The sequence below is a fragment of the Camelus ferus genome, chromosome 20 (assembly GCF_009834535.1).
Source record: "Camelus ferus isolate YT-003-E chromosome 20, BCGSAC_Cfer_1.0, whole genome shotgun sequence".
NCBI classification, from domain to species: domain Eukaryota; kingdom Metazoa; phylum Chordata; class Mammalia; order Artiodactyla; family Camelidae; genus Camelus; species Camelus ferus.
Window position 1 is genome coordinate 3,696,639 of NC_045715.1, and position 16,245 is coordinate 3,712,883.

The window sequence follows — 16,245 nt, forward strand, 5'->3', positions numbered from 1 at the left end:
TCAGAAAACATGTGACGCAGTGCGATCAGTATCTGCCCAGCAGCAGCCAGCGAGCACCGCCCGGCTGTCCGTGCGCTGGCGGGCGAGACTGGCGCCCGGGCAGGAGGGGCCGGGGAGACGAGTTCCCCTGGGCGCTGCTGGCCGCTCTCGGGGGGTGAGGGGTTGCTTCTCAGTCGCTTTTCCTCTGTGGGGGTGGGGGTGGGGGTGGGGTGCAGTTTGGTTGTTACTTTGTTTTAAATGTCGTCTTTTAATTATATTTTGGATAATGATGAAGAGAGAAGCAATTTGGTTATGAGAGTAAATCTTAAAAGGCTCCGTGGCTCCTTTATCTACTGCTGAAAACGACTCCCACGAGGAAGAGTATTTCATTAATTGTCGTTACTTGGGAATTACGGAGTCAGAACGGCTGACGTTTCCCTTATCAGTCATACGTGCAAGGGACAGTGGCCTTACTTACTCTAAATTAAGTTCCTTCCATGGTTAAAAAAGTAAGACTATGACAAGAAATAGATCACTATTACCTTTTATTTTGGAAAGCAGTTTTTCTCACGGAGACGTGAAAGTACACTTTTTCCAACCACGAGGCAGGAAGTGTCATTCCTTGGTTCTGTAACAGGCAGGAATAGATGAGTACATCCAGCTTAATGCTTCAGCGTCTCAGTGATGGGACGAAGCCTGTAACAGGCCCCTTCCCCGGGGAGGAGAACGTCCTGCCTGCCTCACTCGCGCACTGCAGCCCCGGCGCTTCCCCTCTCGTGGGAGGGCCTCTCAGGTGGGAGCTGCCCCCGGAGTCTGTGTTTCGTGGTCAGAGGGATCCAAGCAGGAAATGCTGGTGGTGTCGGTCGGCAGGACTGTGTTGACCTGCCACCCAAAGGCCTGTCCCTGAGGGTCTCAGCAGTCCTGTCGTTCGGGCTCAGGGTTTCACTTTCCATTCCTGCTCCTTCCTTCCTGAAGGACTTCTCAATTCTAGTTCGCCTTTTGCTTGTGACCAAGTTTTGTTTTTTTTTTAAATTGAAGTCTAGGTGATTCACAGTGTTGTAGGAGCAAACTCACTGAGCAGTGGCGGGGGCTAGTTTCAGGCGTACCGCAAAGTGATTCAGTTACACATATGCATGTGTGTGTATATACATTCTACAGAAGAACGAAATCTAGGCCCCAGAAAGAAAAGGGGATGTTCCAGAGTGAGTTTTCTAAGGTGGGTGTCAAAGGTTTTATTGTTAATGGAATGCAGCCCAGCTCAGACCGTGTTAAGGACCTCCGTGTTGCCGGCCTGTGGAATCTGATCACAGTATGTCCCCTCACATGGAAAGGTTCTTTTTGAAGGTCCCGCCTTTGGCTCGTGTGAAGGACACACTGACAGAAGTACCTACCACTAGGGCAAGTTTTCAGGCGGGAGATCGATCTCTGGGCATAGCTCGGAAAGTCGATCATCCAGTGACAAGTCTCTGAGGAAACAGTTCAAGAATTGTAGCTGGATAGTGGGGGATCAAGGACTAAGTCCGCGGTGGGAAGGGAAGCCATCAGAATTTATGTAGCCCTTCTGGCCTTTCCAGGCCTGCCTCTGGATGGGCGGGGTCGCCCTGGGCTGCGGGGGGTGGGGGGTGCTTTTACTCCTGCGTGGCTGTCATTGTGACTAACAGGAGATGGAAGCTTTGGTCGAATAACCAGTGCTAAACCCTAGCCCCGTCAGCTCTCTTGGCAGGTCTCTGTGGAGATCTATGAGATCCAGGGTGAAGGGCATGTTCAGGGTGACGAAGCCCCCCCTTCAGAAAAGCCTACCCGTGTATTTAAGCAGCTACTTAATGCAAACCGTTTTACTAGCTTCCCTGGAATGAAGACGACCTTCATCAGGAAGCTGGCAGTTACGAGCAGAGAGCGTACAGACAGAGAGGGAACTTCCTGATGCTTTGAAATGCTTTGAGCAGAGCCCCTGAGTTACTGTGTGAGTGTGAATCTGGGGAAACGTGCATTGACCGTAAGCTGGAAGTGACAAAACCCACGGGCTTGAGCTCCTTTGTCCGTGTGCTCTTGCTGAAATGGTGTTTGTTTTTTAAGCAGAGCTAATGATACCAGTCTGACATCCGCTATAGGGTCACTGTGAGGATCAGAATCAAGATAATGCAGGTGAAGTGCCTTCTAACTGGTGAAGTTGTGGAGAAGACCTGGATGTTAACTGCTGGGTTGTTTCAGCGTCTCTCGTCACAGTTATGCTGGGACAGTGTCAGTTCACTGAGTCACGGCGTTCCTAGAGATCAGCCTCTGTTGACTGGGGAGAAAAAGTACACTAAATAAATCAATAACTTTTTTTTCCATATGTAGTAAAGTTTTAATTTGACCCTTGGCTTTGCACAAAGCAGCCTGTGAGAGGAGACCTCAGGGTGCAGGGGCCTGTTTCTGTTTCAACAGTTGGGTCACGGGGGGAGAAAATTAACCAGGACGAGGGAGATGGAGGCAGAAGCCCAGGCCCCAGGGAGCAGGCTCGGGGGGCACCGGTGAGGTAGGTGAGGGGCAGAGTGTTCATCCTTTTCCCCTGTTATTTCTCTGTTTGTGTTCCAAGCTCTCCTTCCTGAGAAGTCTTGTCAGAAATGGCATCTCTAATATCACCTCATAATACAGTAGATAAAATCTCTCACAGATAGAATGTGAAAGTCACTGCCTGTATTAACAACTTCATTTTACAGCATGAAATTCATCCTGATACAACCCATTGAAATAGAGCCGGTGAATTAAAAAGTGGAAAAAGCGCGAAACCTTGCCCTCCCGCCCCTCGGTCCTTTCCTCGCGATGCCCGAGCCCTTGTCCCAGCCGGACACTGTTCCAGCCCCTCCAGGCGTGTTAGCCATGGGAACTGGCCCACATCCTGGCCCCTTGGCTCCTTCCCCAGCAGCAGAGTCTGACAGTAAACAGTAAAAAAAATACATAAATATGAAAAGTTACGGTGTCTCAGAAGGTGACACTGTCAGAAGACAACGGGGCAGAGTGGATTGGGAGTGTAGCTGGTGGAGACTCTCAGAGTTTTAAAGTGGATTGTAGGGGTGGGGAGGGTACAGCCCAGTGATAGAGCGTGTGCTTAGCGTGCACAAGGTCCTGGGTTCAATCCCCAGTCCCTCCATTAAAACAAATAAATAAACCTAATTACCACTCCATCCCCCCCCCAATAAAGCAGATGTCAGGGAGGCCTCCTTGAGAAGGTGATTTTGAGCAGAGAGCTGAACGCAGGTGGAGGGGAGGCCACGCCTTCTTTGCCCTCCCCGCCTTCTAGCATTCCCTGACAGAAGTACAGCCCTGTAAAGGAGCCTTTTCGCTGTGACTCGGGGTCATTGCACACTTGAGATGCGGGCGTGTGGCCTCACCTTCTTTGGCCCAGCCCCAGTCCCGGCTTGCTCGTGTGGAGACCTGTTTCATGGTCAGCAGCTGCCCGTTCTCAGCCTTTTCCCAGGTCTTGTGAAGTGGCCTTTTGTGCACGGCCCGGTGAGTTTTCTAAGGACTTCAGGATGGAGGTTTGAAAAGTGTCTCCCTGCCCCAGTGCCTTCCACAGACAGCACGGGTGCCCTGTGCCCTCAAAGGCGCCATCTGTCCCCAGTGCTCACTGCTCCCCGGCAACCCGTGTCCACCCACGTGCAGGCCCCCACTGTCCCTCTGAGCGGCCCTGTGCCCGCGGGGCCTCCGGCGCTGCAGACCAGGGCTGCACGCAGAGCGCTGTGGCCTCTCCCTGGCGGGCGCTGCTCTCTGTGGCCGCGGGGCAGAGCCCGGAGGACCACGTCCTGTCGGAGGGGCGGCTTGTGCGCTGAGATGGTTTCAGGCTCCAAGATCAACTTAGTTTCTCTACTTTCATTCTCCTGATTTCTTGCTGTCCTTTTTCCTGTCGCCATCCCCTCCCCCACCTTCCCCCGCCCTCTCCCCCTCCTCCGCCTCTTCTTTTCATGCTTCCCCATCTCTGGACTCTTACCGCACATTATTTTGCTTTTACATATAGGCTGGCCTTCTTAGAAGGATTTTTCAGCCACAATAACAAAAACAAATCTTTTTCATGCATGAGATGCTCAATCCAGTACAAAATTACATTAATCCAGATACCGACTTGCTCGCATCTTGAATGTGCTTGTTTACCTGTGGATGTTTCTTTACAGTCAGTTTTCTGCTCCAGGGATTCTCGCTTACTGGAACCCTCCAGTATTGGAATAGAGAAAAAAATACAGCCTTAAAACCCTGTCAGCCCATGAGCACCCGGCAACAAATTGCAGCCGAGGACTGCCAAAGACCTGGAAATTAGACCTGCCTGGGCTGACAATACCTTTAAGTGTCTAGTTATTTATGGCTCACTTTCCTCCATAAAGAATTTGAAGTGCTGAATAAAAGTACATACAAGAGGATAAAATAAGTAGTTGAGATAATCAGGACAAAGAGGATATAAGGATAAGAAAATAAAACTCGGACAAGAGTCACACAGAGAAATGTACCGTGGTAGAGGTGACCTATGGATGGCTCTAAGCTTCCACGAGGTCAGAGTCAGGAGTGAATTAGGATCAATCATGTTAAGTCAGGGTATCCTTAAAATGAAAGCAGTCCAGTTGTTTAGGAGAAGGAAGTTTTTTCTGTTCCCATGTTCTTAGATCTGAGATCAGTTTATTTCCTGAAGACTCATAGGAAAAACTAAGTAATGTATTGATCAGCATCCTTGGCAAGGAGTTCCTGGCATCTTAAGAATGTAATAGGCTGATAACCCAACACAGGGTGCAGTTCAGAAGAAGTAATTCTAGATGGTACCAAAATGAGGTGTTGGGACAGCTCAGCAAAGAGATGCCCTTTCTTGTGGCCCTCCGTGGTAGTCGGCCATCACAAGCAGGCTTTTCGATAAGCATGATGGTGAGAAACAGAGGCTGTGGGCGGTGGCAGGGAGCTGGAGGCCAGCCTAGTCCTTATGCTTCTACACACAAGGTGGTTGGGATTTCAGGTGCTGATGGGACGGCCCCCTCGCTGGCCTGAGCATGGGGTCCCCCCCAGGCCTGTCTTCACGGACAGCCAGGTGGGACTGGGGACCCCCGAGTCACACACACCACGGGCTTCTGTATATTGTGATCTTCCTAAATTCACATATATATTGGTTACCTTTGAAATACATTTCTGAAGAATTTTTATGTAGACAATCATGCCATCTCCAAATAAAGGCAGTTTTACTCTCTCGTTTCCATTCTATTAAGCTGGTTTTGTTTTTCCTTTACCTTTTCCCCCTAGCTAGGAGGTCAGGTTAATAGAGACAGAAATAGAACTGCTGAGAACAGATATCCTTGTCTTCAACGTGACCCTGAGGGCCAAGCAACCAGCCTTTCACCACTGAGTGTAACATTAGCTGTTGGTTTCTTATTGTGTCTTTTATCAGATTGGAGAAGTTCCCTGTGTTCCTCGTATGCTGAGAGTCTTTATAATAAATGGATGCTCAATTTTGCCAGTTGCTTTTTCTGCATCTATTAAGATGGTCATGTTTTCTTTTTTAATCTGTTTATTGAATAAATCACACTGATGGATATTCATATGTTGAGCTAACCTTGCATTCCTGGGATAAATCCAGTCATGATGTAATGTCCTTTCACGGATTGCTGGATTCCATTTGTTAATATTTTGTTACCATTTGTTTTTCTCTGTTCAGGATGCACATGGAATCCTCTTGAATCTGCCTCACTCATGTGCCTGCTGAGGGGACCAGGGTGACGAGAAAGCTGGGTTCACCTAGGACTGTCCTTGGAGTGCGTCCACATGGCCTCTCCATGTTACTGTGTCTCAGAGCTCAGCAGCTGGGTTCCAGGAGGGAACATTCTGGAGGGAGAATCAGAAGAGAGTGTCTGGAGAATGAGCATCCCAGAACCCAGGGGTTGCCATGTGGCCTTTTTCTAATGCAGCCTCGGAATTCACAGAGCATCACCTCCCCCAGACGCTAGTGCTCACAGCAGTCACAGCCCGCTGAGATTCAAGGGAAGCATATTCAGGAATTTGTGGTTGTTTTTTGAAACCCACACAGTTAATGACACTGATTTTCCGGGCTTAGAAATGCATTGGCTCTCACAGAAAGAGAGAGACCGACGCAGGCTGTGAGGGGGACGTAGAGGTCTGTTTTCACTGACCATGTGATTTTCCTGAAAGTCTGGTACTAGGGTGACAAAACAGGAGCACTTTGTTCTTATAACCTCTCAAAATAAATGGAAAAGAAAGGACTGTATTTTATCCAGCCATGAAACTTTTTTATCTGCAGTATTTCTTTTCACCTCTTTACGTAAAAGGCGTGTGATGTAAAGTCTCCCCGTTGTCTTCCATTTCCCCAGTTCTCTCCCACCCACCCCCCGAAAAGACAGACAGCTGCTGCTTTTAGTTTCTGAAATCTGTCTTTGAATCTTTCCTATGAGTCTTCAGGAAATAAACTGATCTCAGATCTATTTAAGCAAACAATAACTCTCCAATTTAAGGGCATAGCAGTGTTTACTTAACCAGCTACCTATTCATGGACATTTGGGTTGTTTACAGTCTTTTATTTTGTCTTAAGCAATGCTCCAGTAAATAGCCTTAGACGTTCGTAATTTCCCCTAAGTAGGAAGCATCGTCGTAGCTGCAGCAGCAGGCTGGCGTGGGCGCTGGAACTCCGCGAGCAGGGCTGTGGGCGCCCCCTCAGGCCCCTGGGTTACCGGCCCTCACGTGCTCCCGCCTGGCGGGAAGGGAGGGCTGGGCTCCCCTCAGCTTTGCTTTCACGTGTGCAGTGAAACGTTTTCATTTTTACCAATCCGATAAGTAAAAAATGGTACCTGGGTGCATTTTTATCTTGCGTTTTTCTTAAGTTAGCTTTTCGTTTGCTTAAGGACCGTTTTCTTTCCTTTTCGGTGAATGTCTTCCTATTCCTCACCCATTGGAAAAATTAGATTGTTGCTCTTTTTCTTACCTAGTTTTAGGGACTCTGGGTTTTTCTTGTTTTGCTTTAGGGAAGTTTCAGGGAATGAGGAAGAAAGTGAGGGCTGTGGATGAAAGTAGTAAAAGCTAAGACGCTAAAAATTGCTGGATGTGAAATAAAGTCAAAAACCCCAAATCTACTGCTCGTTCAGTTATAGGTACTGGGCTCTCGTGCTTGGTTTAATCTAAAAATTTCATAATAAAGGCCTAAAAGATTTAATAATTAAGGAAGAGCCTAACTCACAAAGCAACATTAACATTCTCACCTATTTTTACTGTTTTTTTATTTGAAAAGATGTTTCAGAAACATGTTTTAAAACTGTTATCATTATAATCTTTGAAGATCAGATTTTGTTTTTATTTTTTTACATTACCATCCTCATTTATACCTATTTTAAATAGTGTCATAGTACATACTCATTTTATCATAACTATCTTTCATAATTTCTTTTAGGCTGTCACTGAATAGACATTTATTTGTAGAATTATTATTTTTAATGACTATATTAAAATGTACCATAGTTTTTAAGGCCTTCCCTAATTTGGGGTATTTAGGTTATTTTCATGTTTTTGCTCTTATAAGGAATACAGCTTTGAGTTCCTTCCTTCATTTATCTTTTTTCTTCTGTCGAATTATTTCCTTAGGCTAAATTCCTGACTGGAATCACAGGGATAAAGAGCTGGAGCGTGTTAACGGAGCTTCGCATGTATTGCCGTGCTGTTTTCCCAATTGCTACAAGAACATACAGTGTGACCAGGGATCACTGAGGGTCCTGGGTCCCCATGACACCGGCGGTGCGGGAACCACATCGCCAGGACTGGACAGTGTCATTTAAAGAAAAATTATTCTTTTAGTCCACAAAAAACAGTCTATCACACTTACATTAATTTTCATATTCTTAATTAGTCATCAGCCCTCTCTTCTATGGTTTTCAAGCATCGGGATGAATTCCTCTAAATAGCTAGCCTACCCTTCCGTGCTCCCCTGGGCTGCTGGTCACGTGGTCAGCGCTGCGCACAGCCCCTCGCGGCCCATGGTCTGTGGCTCAGTGCCCCCTCTGTCCTCCTCATGAGTTCCTCTCACTCAGGACCCCAGTGCCCTCCGCATGAGCCCAGTGCCGCGCTTTCCTCCCGTGGGTCTTCCCTCCCACCATTGCGCCATCCCCTCCCCCTGCCTTTTCCTGTTTGTGATCTCATTTTGAATGCTTTTTATCCATTCATCTTTTCACCAGATCATTCGATGAGGGTCCTGCTTCTTCGTGGCTTCCATTGTTACACATTTGTCCTCGGGGTTTCATTTATAAATGATGGTGGTGGCAGCCCCTGGCCAGAGTCAGCTGCCACTCCGTTGTGTCTCACCTGCCCCTAGCCTGCCCCATCCGTGTTTCTAGAATCCACTCCCAAACCCGCCTCCACGCACTTGCCTCCAAGACGTCTGTCTGGAACTCCCTCTCACTTCTCTCCACATTTTGGATCAGGATTAGTTTCCTTTGCTGGGTAACAGACAAACCTCATACTTAGTGGCTTAAAACCACACACATTTATTATGTTACGATCTCCCCACATCTCTGGCACAGATGGGCTGGGTCCCCTGCTGCCCAGGGTCTCAGCAGATTGAAATCCAGGTGTCCCTGGGCTGCATTCTCATCTGGAGCTCGGGGTCCTGTCTTCCCTCCTTCAGGCAATTGGGAGAATCTGTTTGCTATGGGAGTGAGCTAGCCATTTTCTTGCTGCCGGCCAAGCCCTCCCTCGGCCCCGGAGGCCCCCTCCGGTCCTGGCCATGCCCTGGGCCTCCTCACTGTCCATCAGCTCACCTCTCCTGAGCCGGCAGGAGGATCTCTCGAGTTTGCTGGGGCGGACCCGTGTAAAGCAGCCTTACCACACCAGGGAGGCTGCTCCAGACCCGCCGGCTCACAGGGGGCCCACCAGGTGTGTGCGCCGGGCGGCATCTCGGCCTGCCGGGTCCTGCTCATCCTGTGGCCTCCAATTCAAATGATGCTCTTTCCTGAGCTCTTTTCCCTGTAATGGCTCCCTTGCCTTCTTTGTCCTGTAGTTTCCATCTTCTATCTCCCTCTGCTTCCTGTAAACACACCCGGGAGCCCATGGCGTCGCTCTGGTCTGAACCACACACTGGCCTCGGAGGGGGTGCGACCAGGCGTGCGTTTCGCCTGCGTGGGCTTGCTCCCTGGTGCTACCGGGGTGGCTCTTACTAAGAGTAAGAGTTGTGTTCTAATGGAATCGAGGGCTCCCAGAGGCCTGACACACACTTTCTGAATATTGACAGTCCATGTTTTAAGCAAACCTGCCCATGTAGGAAGCCCCTGGGGGACAGAGACTCTCCCTTCTGTCCTCTGTAACCTGGACCTAGTGGGCTCAGTGTTTGAAGAAGGGCAAGCAAGGATTATGGGAAATAGTACCTCACTGAGCCCAGGAGTTAATCAGAAATGACAGGCGGGGGAGGGAACAGCTCAGTGGTAGAGCACCTGCTTAGCACGCACAAGGTCCTGGGTTCAGTCCCCAGCCCCTCCATTAAATAAATAAATAACCCTGATTACCCCCTCCCCCAAAATGATAAGAGAAATGAAAGACAATACTGGAGAAGTGTGACTCCAGACCGCCCCAGGGCCGGAAGCAAGGAATGTGAGACTGGGGTCCCCAGGATGCCCCCCTGCCCCTCCCCTGCGCCTTGCCTCCGGTGGACCCTCACTCACAGCGCTGGTTGGGTGTCGGGGCGGGGTGGGGGAAGGTGCCCGAAGCGCCTCGTGCTTTCTAACCTGTTGCTTGGTCTCTCCTCGCTGTAGCTGGTGCTCAGGACCGGGTGGGCTGGGCCTGCGGCCTCGGGCTGGAGCGCCTGGCCATGATCCTCTACGACATCCCCGACATCCGCCTGTTCTGGAGCGAGGACGAACGCTTCCTGGGGCAGTTCCGCGTGGGGGACATCGAGCAGAGCGTGCGCTTCCAGGTACGCGGTGGGAAAACCAGCCTTCAGGAACTGAGGGGGTCGTGTACTTGAAAAGATAATTACTGCACTGAAAGGTAATGTGACTTTGAAAAGAGGCTTAACGAGAGATTCATAAACCCCAGAGGAGATCGTAAACCTTCAGGAATTACATGCGGAGAAAAGGGATTTATCAGGCCTGTTAGTCCAAGCAGAGAACCAACCTTGGGCTTTGTTCACGGCCATTTTATCATGAAATACTCATCTTTTCACTGATGAGACTTTCACAGTTTCGTTTTTCTCATTTAATATAAACACACTTGGCTTTCTTATGATGACTGTTTTTCAAATATATATTTTTTTCATCATTTCATTTTCACTCTATATCTTTATATCAAAAGTGTGTCTCTTATAAACAGGGTCTTTTTGTAAACCCAGATGTAATTGGAGTGTTGAACACATCTTACATTTAATGTAATTACATGGGATATTCTTGGGTTTCATTTTATCATCTCTTTAGTTCTTACCTGTTCTCTCCTTTTAAAAATGCATTTGGAAATTGAGGATTTTGTGGGGTTTTTGGTTTTTTTGTTTTTTTTAACTCCGCTTTATTAGCCCTGTTGCTATTTGGTTTCATAATCTTTGTATGATTTTAAGTGGTTCTTCTAGATCACAGTGTGCGTAGTTAGTTCATCACCCTTTACCATGAGTAACTACTACGACTTCATGAAACATTTGAAGACCTTGCAGTGATGTGATTCTGTTTCCTGCTCCTGTTTCTTGTATCATTATTGTCGTGTTTTACTTCTCTCTGTGTTATAATCCCGCAGAAATTGTTCTTTCTCTTCGCTTCAAATAGCCGATTGTCTTTTAAAGAAATTTAAAACTATGTTGTTTTTTATTTCCCTCAGTATTTACCCCAGTGATTACCGTTCCCTTCTGCCCGTCTTGAGTTTTCCATGTGACCATCTCCCTGACGTCTGAAGAACCTCCTTTACTCTTTGTTACAGCGCAGCATGAATCTTCCCAGCCTTTGTTTGTCTGGAAATGCCTTTGTTTCACCATTATTTTTTAGGAATATTTTCCATGGATATCGGTGTCTAGGTTGCCAGTGTTTGTTCGGTTTTTTTTTTTTTTTTCTTCTTGAAATGTGTCATTTAATTTATCTTTTTACTCTGGTTTTTAGCAGGTTGGCTATGTATGATTTTCTGTGTGATTTATCCTGGTTGGGGTCGCACGGTGCTGGATTAGTGTCTTTTTGACTGTCTTGCAAATGCTCATCATATCTCTTCCAACAGTTCGACTCCCTTCCTCCTTTGCTTTGCAGACTGCGACTGCATGTAGGTCAACCATTTGGAATTATGCTGTAAACTCTGGTGCCCAGCGTTTGTTTTTTATTATTGATTTTATTTTTCACTCTGTGCTTTATTTTGGGTAGTTTTCGTTGTCTTATCTTTGGGTTTACCAGTCTTTTCTATTGTGTCCGGTTAACCACTAAGCCCCTCAGTGAGTTAACCATTCCAGATCCTGTGCTCGTCTGTTCTACAGATTTCTATCTGCTTCCTTCGTAGAGTTTTTATTACTCTGATGAAATTCTGCATCTTCCCACCCATCTTGTTTCCCTTCAATTCTTTAGCATGTTCACAATCATGATTTTTAAGTCCTGGTCTGTTATTTCCAGCGTTTATTTCCCTGCTGTTCTCCTGTTAGTCTCCCCTTTCTTCTTAGTTACAGGTCACCTTTCTCCTGCTGCTTCTCTTGTCTTACTTTTTGAGTTGTGTTTAAAAGAACACAGGAGCGGAAGTGAGCGATGCATCCTCAGGAAGCCTTCCCCTTTCCCCGGTCAGGTGGCGAAGGTGATGCGGCTAGCTTTCTCTGTTGTAACCAGGAGTGGGGACCGGATGCCTTGCTGGTGAGACCCGGCCGTGTGGCAGAGCTGGGGTCTGCGAGTGCGGCCGCGAGAGCTCTCTCTGCTTTCCACCCGGTTGCCGGTTTCTTCCACCACTAGCGCTTGCTAAGCAAAGCTGTCCTGAAGGCGAATTGGCTGGCAGTGAGGGCAGGCTGTCCCCGCGTTTTCCAGTCTGCCACACCAGCCAGACTTGGTGATAAAAATTTGGCTCATTTCTCCTAATTCCAGCAGAATTTCTTCCTTAACAGCAGGCAGGCCTTCTGCCCACCCTGCCGAGGGGTGGGGGCAGCCTCTGGGGTCTGCTGCCCGCCGGGCCCCCCTCTCTCCAGGATTTCTTTCCTGCCCACGGGCATCCAGGTCTCTCCAGTATCTTTCATGGCAGGAGAGTTCTAAATTTATTGTTTTCTTATTGTTACAGTGGGATCGATGGGTTTTTTGTGACATTTTGTGTTCTAACCAAAAGTGATACCTCCTGTCATTTATTTAATTTTCTGGTTTCCATCTTTAATGGCCTTAAAAAATCCTATTCAAAAGAAATAAGCAATTAATTTTTATTCTAGCACCAGGTCCTTCTAGGTTGATTTGGAATAAAGCACCATCTAAATGATCAAAAGGATTGGCTATGGATCTAAGTCTTTCTCATTCACTTTTTCATCTATTCGGTCGCTTATTAAATTGGCAGACGTGGATGGAACACTAACCGGCATTGTACAGAGCAGTGGGCTTGACACCGCGGAGGGGCGAGCACAGGTGAATGACACTGTTGCTACCGCAAGTTAGTGGCTTAAGTCCAGTTTTAAGTGTGCTCACAACTGTCTTCTCTTAGGAGACAGAGATACCCGGAGTAGACTATGGCCCTCTTGTATTAAACATCATTTAAAAACATCTTTCCTGCCGTCAAAGCGTAAAACCAGCATCTGCATACCTGCACTGTTACATAACTACGTGGTTGCCTTGTGTAACAAACTTAGGAACTTCAGGTCGGTAGTTAGGGTTTGATGGCTGGAAAAGCACATGTCTGTAAACTGCTTTGTAGAGGATAGATCACAGAGCTGTTTCCTAATTATTCACTTATAATTAGAACCTATCGATCAGGTTCTGCGTGAGTTTCCTATTGCCCGTGTAACAAAGTGCCACAGACCTGGCAGCTGAAAACAGTATGTCTTTATTACTTTACGGTCCTGGGGGTCAGAAATTCACGGTCAGTCGGGGGGCTGGCGCTCAGGGGGCCACAGGGCTGGCCCCTCGGGAGGCCCCGGGGAGAACCCCTCTCCTGCCCTTGTGAGTTTGCCTGTGTGTCACATTGTCTTCTCCCTGAATCTTCGTCCCCTTCTTACAAGGGCCTTTGCGACAAGATAATCTCCATACATCAAGGTCTTTTTGTAATCATATCTGTCAAGTTTTTTTGGATGTAAGGTAGCGTGTTTGCGAGTCCCAGTGTCTAGGACGTGGACATCTTTGAGGGTCAGTATTCAGCCTTGTCTGTTCCATTTTCATCACAGCATACTGCTTGCTGCAGGCCGAGCAGAGCAGACTTTGTCGCTGGGCATCCGCGATACAGATCGGGCGAAAGTGTTAGCAGTTTTAACTCTGTGTGTGGAAGAGCTGTGGTTCTCTGGATGAGGGATTAAGAGGCCCCTTCTTCCATTTCATGTTGTTGGACTGTCTTAAGAAGAGTATTTCACATGACCGCAGTGCTGTGCAGGACCCTCCCGCAGCGGAGAGCGCGGGGCACGTGCGGGAAAGGGCTGCCGGCTCTGAGCTCAGGCTTCCCTGGCCCAGAAACCCCGGGGCCACCTGGGAGCCGTATGGTGCGGGGCTGGTGGGGGGCAGGGCTCCTTTCCCCCACCTTCTCCCTCCAGGCCCTCCTGGGCTCTGCTTCAGGCTCTCCTGCCTTCCCTGGCCTCTTCTCCACGTCGTCTCCACGTCTCAGAACCCGTCCGTCCAGCCGTGACCGCACTCCAGCAGGTGCCGGCGCAGTCGGGTTTCTGCCCCCGGGGCTCACTGGGCCTGCCCTTCCTGAGCGCCTTGAGAACCGTCGTTGATTCTAGTGAGTAGGACACTCAGGCTCTAATGTGACTTAGATTTCGGTTTTCATTCTCCGTGTTTTGTGTCTCTCTTTGCTCAGCCTGGGAACTCAGCTGTGGTAACTCTCCTAGTGAGGGACAGAGCTGGGGCTTTCCCTAAAGCTGACTCCGGAGAGCCCCTGACATTGAACTGTGGCCTCCGCTGGGGCACTGTTCTGGGGTCAGTGCGGTGACATGGACAGTTCCGGACTTCAAGTTGTTTCCAGTCTAGAAGAGGAGATGGATTTCAGATCAGGAGATAATCATCAAATAATACAAAGTACACTGATGGGGCCACACATAGGTGAAGGTAGAATTTTCCTGGTACTGACCAGTCCGTGTGGAGGTCAAAATTTTCCTTTTTTTTTTTAATCCTGTTTTGCTACTTAATTCTCTAAATCCTTCCGCATCTCCCCAGAATTGTACTAGGACTTGAGCCTGTGATTACTTGCTAATCTCCAGGGCTTAGAATAGCCCCTAGATCTGGTTTCGCTGTCATTCCCAGAAGTGTTTTCTGATAGAGACTTAACGCAGGATTGTGCAGTGTCTCCACATTCTGTTCCCAGATAAATCCGGCTGGGAGAATCCCATCAGCTCCACTCTGCTGCAGTGAAATTGGTGGCTCTCAAATGTTTTCACTACTTCCATGAGCATTTTTCCCATCTCAAAAAGAAAAAGGCACATAAATATTTGTCTTTTTCTGGAAAGGGGATGTTGATCCCAGAAGAAAGTAGCAGAGGAAGAAGCAGGGAAGATGACCAGATGCGGGACTTTTGCACGTGCCCTGGGGTCACTGGTGACCGCCAGGTGCGGAGAGGTGCAGTGGGTGAGAGGGGACCCGCTGGTCGCGGGCGTCACCGCAGCGCTGAGGTGTAAAGCGGTCACAGCAGAGCCTGTCGTCAGTGAGCTCTGTGCCCACGTCAGCCGCTGCCTCTGTTTCCGCCACCGCCGCGACCGCCGTGACCGCCGTGACCGCCGCCAGCCTAGGCCGCCCTGAGCACAGCGGCCGCAGTCCTGGTGTTCCTGGTCCGTGTGCCGCGGGTTCCATCCTCAGCCTTGGCAGCATCGACATCACATCCCAGCCTTCGGATGCGAGGACATTTCATTGAGCCGCAGTCCACTGAGTCCTCTGGATTGTGGCCCCGTCTTCAGACTGGGGCCTCTGCCATCAGAGGCCTGTGGATTTGTGATTACTTTTTATTTTTGTGAACGGTGGGTCTGGTGGTACATTTGCATATTTTGAGAATCGCCACCACAAATGTCTTTCTTGTTTACGGCACTTGGGAAAAAATAACAATGAGTCCTCGGCATCTCCTCCCGCAGCTGGTTGCGCTGTGGATCGGAAGGGTGTATTACGCCACCTTTGTGTGGACACACACCCAGTCTCCGTCTTACAGCTTCTTGGCCATTAACCTGATGCAAATGTGCAAGGACTTCCTGTTCTTCAGCAACGCGTTAAACCTTAGATCCTGCCGACGCCTATGAAAGTTGACCCATTAGGTGCAGTGTGTTTAGGAGAAGGTCTGAGGAGAGGAGGTGTTTGGTATTTCTAGCTCCGGAACCACTGGGGTAAGTTTATAGTGCACGGGATCATTTAAATCAGATCCTAGTAGCTGATGGATCACAAGTTAAAACTTAATTATCTTTCATACCGTATGTGTATGTCTAACTATCACCTTAAAATCTATACAGTTCTGATTTGTCAGTTACACCGCCATAAAGCTGAGGGGAAAGTTGCAGTTTAAAAGGAGATCCTCGGAATAGAGACCTGCTGCCGCGGGGAGAAGGAACTCGTCGATCAGGCGGTGGCGGGGGGGCCGGTGGGCTTTCCCGGGTGTGGAGGGGGAGGGACTGTTGCAGGACAGCCGTCCGGATGCTTTGCTTCAGCCAAGGAAGGCCCTGCTCACGTGGTTTACGTGAGAGGCTCAGAGCAGGAGGCCTTCAGCGACGCCAGGGCTCTAGATCGTGGAGTGTGTTTTCTCTCCAGCTTGAGCGGCAGCAGCAGGAGCGTTAACCAGGACCTCATACCACAAGGTGCAGAGGCAGGAAACAGAACCCCCTTGTTTCCTTTCTAAGCGTGAAGAAGAGGAGGCTTGTCACATCTCCTTTTCGAGGGAGTTGGATTGGTCTGTGACGTTAGCCTGCTGTTTTTTGGCGTTTCTCCTGAGCTCTTAGAGTAAGGCTTCTGCTCTTGCGTTATTTCACCACCAGGCCATGCCCAATGTGGACGACGGGCCCTTTCGGCAGGGCCCTCTCTTGCTCCTGCAGGCATCAGTATGAGGACACAGTCACCCAGGAAACGGGCTGATGGGCCGCTGGGAAAGCTGTCTCAGCCTCGCGTCTTTTACCTTCCGCTTCCCAGTGCTTGACATCATCCCTTAGACTTTGCTTCCTTTAAT

The 16,245-nt window shown here is 48.8% G+C and overlaps 1 protein-coding gene across 11 annotated transcripts in view; it reads left to right on the top strand.

Annotated features, from left to right (window-relative positions):
- FARS2 (phenylalanyl-tRNA synthetase 2, mitochondrial) overlaps positions 1 to 16,245 on the top strand; it is a 310,909-nt gene that overhangs the window by 160,929 nt on the left and 133,735 nt on the right. For all 11 annotated transcript variants that reach the window (XR_004313369.1, XR_004313368.1, XM_032462447.1 and 8 more), the window contains one exon: positions 9,735 to 9,895. Coding sequence is in view for 9 of the 11 variants with exons in the window: in XM_032462447.1 (XP_032318338.1) it covers positions 9,735 to 9,895 (161 nt within the window). In the remaining 2 variants the exon portion in view is untranslated. The remainder of the gene's footprint in view (positions 1 to 9,734; positions 9,896 to 16,245) is intronic.